Source organism: Panthera uncia, chromosome C2 (genome assembly GCF_023721935.1).
Source record: "Panthera uncia isolate 11264 chromosome C2, Puncia_PCG_1.0, whole genome shotgun sequence".
Classification (NCBI taxonomy): Eukaryota; Metazoa; Chordata; class Mammalia; order Carnivora; family Felidae; genus Panthera; species Panthera uncia.
The window spans coordinates 78,997,907-79,002,804 of NC_064810.1; the positions used below are offsets into that span (position 1 = coordinate 78,997,907).

At 44.1% G+C, this 4,898-nt stretch overlaps 1 protein-coding gene across 2 annotated transcripts in view; it reads right to left on the minus strand.

The window, feature by feature from the left end:
- KNG1 (kininogen 1) overlaps nucleotides 1-2,143 on the minus strand; it is a 28,834-nt gene extending 26,691 nt beyond the window's left edge. Inside the window, exon 1 of one of the 2 annotated variants that reach the window (XM_049629531.1) lies at nucleotides 1,780-2,143. In XM_049629531.1, the coding sequence (XP_049485488.1) occupies nucleotides 1,780-1,974 (195 nt within the window). In that variant the 5' untranslated portion in view covers nucleotides 1,975-2,143. The remainder of the gene's footprint in view (nucleotides 1-1,779) is intronic. The other variant, XM_049629530.1, reaches the window with a different exon arrangement.
- Nucleotides 2,144-4,898: the final 2,755 nt, after the last annotated feature.

Sequence of the window (4,898 nt, forward strand, 5' to 3'; positions counted from 1 at the left end):
TTTCTCAGGATCCACATAAGAGTGAAACCATATGGTATCTGTCTTTGAGAGAAAGAATCTTAAGCAAGCTCCACACTCAGCACAGATCCCAATGCAGGGCTCAGTCACACCCTGGGATCATGACCTGAGCTGAAATCAAGAGTGGAAGTCTCAAGTGAATGAGCCACCCAGGTGTCCCTCTATGGACATTTTAGAACGAAAAAACCCACATTTGCCGTGGATGTCAGCCAATGAAGATCACACTAATCAACTGCTGCTTGAGAGTGCCAGGACCACATATCTACAGCATTACACTAGTTTGTGAACCAGAAGGGCTCAAATTTACTTTCAGGAAAAAAAAGAAATTCTGTCCACTGGGCTTTTTTCTTTATCCTGATCATGTCAAATGACTAGCTTTCCCCCCTCCGCCAAAGTAAACAGTTACATAACTATCACAGGCACAGAGTTTTATAGTGAAATTCATTTAGACAAATTATTGAAAGATCTGTATTTTTTTAAATCACAACACTGTCAAGATTCGTCTTCAACCTGAGTGCACCAATTTGTTATAAAAAATATTAGAAAACACCTAGAACATTGCTGTTACCCTTGACGCATTCAGCCATACAGACTTCATGGTAGATATTTGGCCTAATGCATGCTAATCTCATTTCTGCCTCCTCTTAGGTATAACTCCCCTTTCCTCTAGCTTTATTGAGGTATAGTTGACAAATAAAAATTACATATATTTCAAGTGTGCAATGTGATTTTATATGTATATATATATATATACACACACACATACACACATATACACACATGTTGTAAAGTGCTACAAACAAGCTGATTAACATATACATCATCTGATGTAGTTCACCTTTTGTGTGTATATACGTATGGTGAGAACAGTTAAAATATAGTCTTCTAGCAAATTTCAAGTATGCAATACAGTATTATTAACTATAAGCACCATGATGTACATTAGATCCCCAGGACTTGTTCATCTTATAACCGAAAACTTCTACCCTCTGACCAGCATCCTCCATTGTGCTCACCTCGCAGCCTCTGGTAACCACCCTTCTGCTTTCTGCTTTGGTCAGTTAGACCTTTTTAGATTCCACGTATAATGAGATCATATGGTATTTGTTATACATCTCCCCTTAAGCACCCCCTCCCCACCTGAGATCTGGAGGTCTTTATTTAAATCTTTAAAAAAGTTGTTTTTTAATGTTTATTTTTTTTTTGAGAGAGAGAGAGAAACAGAGTGTGAGAGGCAGAGAGGCAGAGAGGGGAGACACAGAATCTGAAGCAGGCTTCAGGCTCTGAGCCGTTGGCACAGAACCCAATGCGGGGCTCGAACCCACAAATGGTGAGATCATGACCTGAGCTGAAGTTGGACACTTAACCGACTGAGCCACGCTGGTGTCCCTGGAGGTCTTTATATTTTAATCTAGAGCTAGTCATTTAGGAAGTTCTTTTGCTGCAATCTGACTGAGTTCCTGGATTCTCCTAGTCTGCATAGTTTCTTTCAAATGACTCCATTTACCTTTGTTTCCTTTCACCTGAGGATGCTGCTTCTCTGATCACCCAGGAACCCAAGCTTGGTGGCCCAGGATGAGTCATACCCTGCCCTGCACTCCCGGGCCAAAGAGTCGTAAGCTTCTACCTCTGCTTGTCAGTTCTTTGGCTATTGTTGGTGTGTGTGTGTGTGTGTGTGTGTGTGGTGTGGGGGAAGGGGGCTGGGCTCCAAGTGACAGCACAAATCTCAAATGATCTCAAGGTAAGGCACAGCTTACTCACCGTCCTGGTGACCTCGGTTACACGGTACAACACAAACTGGTTGCCACTTTGGTTTCTACTGTTATATTTCTTCAGAGCAGTGTCCACAGCCTTGAATAGGTCTTCATCATTGCAATCGATATCTTGTGAGAAGGACTCCTTGGTTAAGCTTGGTAGCAGCCTAGAGCAAAGGAAAAGCACAGCAATTAATTTCATGATTTAGCAGTCTCCCTCCAGGAGCTGAGGGATGGTTTCACCAAGATCCGGGCGCCAACTTGAATGGTGATTTTAGCTATTCTCAACCCTTTATCTCCCCTGTGCTTTCCTCTCTCTGCCTCAGCACTCTGGGTCCTGGTGAACTCCTGCTTTCCTTTACTATCTGCCCTATTTCCAAAGGACAAATGGCTCTGTTGGGTTGGTTATCCAAGCAGATTTCAGGCTAAAACATTGCAACACTGAGGTTATTGGCCCGCTTGTTTGCATTCAGGAAGCACGTGGGAGCACAGAACACATTTCCAGGTGATTGCACAATGTTGTATTCCAAAGCAGAACAGAAAGCAATGAAGGAGGAGGAGAAAACACCAACCACATCTGTTATTCCCTGCCCCAAATGACTTTCCCAAAGCTGTTTCTGAAGGTCACTACATAGGACAACAATGCAACAATGAGTACAATGCACAGATACCTTTCAATAGTTCCTTTGCAAGATTTCTAGCTGCCAAAAAGCATGTTGCTACCAATCACATGGCATGTCTGAGGAGTCCATGCACATGGGGATAAGTCTCATACCAGCACACTGGCAAAACTTAAAATAAAATATGTGTATCCTATCTGGTTTCTGGTCAGGTCTCCACTCAGTTGCATTGGTTTCGGAAAGAAGAATGCTCCCAAGGGTGGAGGAGACAGGAGAAAAGCACAAGAAGAGATGAATTGAGTGAAGTCCTGTGTCCCCTATCCTGGCTTGTTTTTTAAAAAATTTTTAAAGTTTATTTTTGAGAGAGAGAGGGAGACAGAGTGCAAGCAGGGGAGGGGCAGAGAGAGAGGGAGACACAGGATCTGAAGCAGGCTCCAGGCTCTGAGCTCTTAGCACAGAACCCGACACGGGGCTCGAACTCAGGGACTGCGAGATCATGAACTGAGACGAAGTAGGACACACAACGGACCGTGCCACCCAGACGCCCCACTAATTTCTTTTTTTAAAGTTTATTTATTTTGAGAGAGAGTGAGTGAATGGGCAGAAAAGGGGCAGAGAGAGGGAGGGAGAGAATCCCAAGTAGGCTCCACACTGGCAGAGCATAGCCCAACACACAGCTGGATAAGGGGACAACATGGGGCTCGATCCCACAAACTGTGAAATCATGACCTGAGCCAATATCAAGAGTTGGTCACTCAACTGACTGAGGCACCTAGGTGGCCACCTTGCTTCTTGTTTCTGATGTGGTGGATGTGGATGTCTACTCATCAAGCCTAAGGAAACTTTCCGATCAACTCCAAATTCTGATTCCAACTACTCCTGGATTGTGCACCATTAGAAATGTCCTCACTTTCCCAGCCTCAGCATCTTTGTGGGCCCCTCCTTCTTCTCAACCTAAGAACTTACCCATGTTTCTTTCAGCCTTAGTTTGTTTTTTTACTATACACGTCCTGCCCCAACACACACACACCAATCTACCTTCTGCCATTACTACACAGCTGAAACTGCTTCAGTAAGTCAGGAAGAGAGCCCTTTAAAAAAATATGTTTATTTATTTTTTAAATGTTTATTTATTTATTTTAAGGGGGAGAGGGGCAAAGAGAGAGGGAGAGAGAGAATCCCAAGCAGGCTCCATGCTGTCAGCACAGAGCCAGATGCTGGCTGGATCTCACGAACCATGAGATCATGACCTGAGCTGAAATCAAGCGTTGGACGCTTAACCAACTGAGCCACCCAGGCGCCCCAAGCCTGAAGTCTTACTAGCCTGTATCTAAATGCTTGAGCCCTGAGTTGGGAAGAAAGGAAAAGAAAGAGGACTTGAGTGCGGAAAACAAGAGTCCTCCGGCACCAAAATGAATAAAGAGAAGTTATCCGAAATGAATAAAGAGAAAAGCCTCCCTAGCCCAGGGAGAACATAGGAGAAAAACAGAGGGCCCTGGAATTCCTGAAGCAGAGAACACCTCTGTCCTGCTTTCTGAGCATGCAACCTGGAAGGCAGCAAGATTCCAGGGAGAGAACAGCCATACAGTATCTCTTGGCAGTCATGTTCATTAGCAGTCTTACAGAGACCCTTATATCCTCAGTTTGATACAGCAGTATGAGATAAACTAGACCCAGAGAGGGATGGGAACAGGCTTGGAGGAATTCCTCAGCAGGAGAGAACTGGTGAACCAATGATGAAGAATCAGACCTCCTTCTTGTGCCCACCACCCAAACACCTGAGCACTACATGAAATTCAAGAACTGTGGCACGACTTTGTGTGGAGAGTAGTGGGGTCAGGGGAGTCCAAGAAGGACTGAGGTTAAGTTTCCTATTAGCCTACTAGGATGGCAGACTGAAACGGAAATTAATTTGTTCTGAAAATAAGGTGATATTTTGGGGTGCCTGGGTGGCTTTGTTGGTTAAGTATCTGACTTGGGCTCAGGTCATGATCTCATGGTTTGTGAGTTCAAGCCCCGTGTCAGGCTCTCCACTGACAGCTCAGAGCCTGGAGCCTGTTTCAAATTCTGTATCTCCCTCTCTCTGCCCCTCCCCCACTGTGTTCTCTCTCTCTCTCTCTCTCTCTCTCTCTCTCTCTCCCCCCCCCATCCCTCTCAAAAGTAAATAAACATTTTTTAAAATTTCCTAATTAGCCTACTAGGATGGTGGCATGAAATGAAAATTACTTTGTTCTGAAAATAAAGTGATGTTTCTTGTGCACCTGAATTTATGGTAACGCCAGCTATAGCATAAGTACTCATAGAGGAAAGACTCTAGAATTAAAAGAATTAAGTCCAGGGAAGAAAGAGGATCGGAGATTTGTTACAAGGATTTGGGAGCCAGTGACTTATAGCACTGAGATCTTTCCTTTCCATTTGTCTCTCTCTTCTCATGCTATCTCCTCCCCTACCCACATTTTGCCCCACCCTGAGTATGAAAGTGAGATTAAAATAACTTGAATTTCAC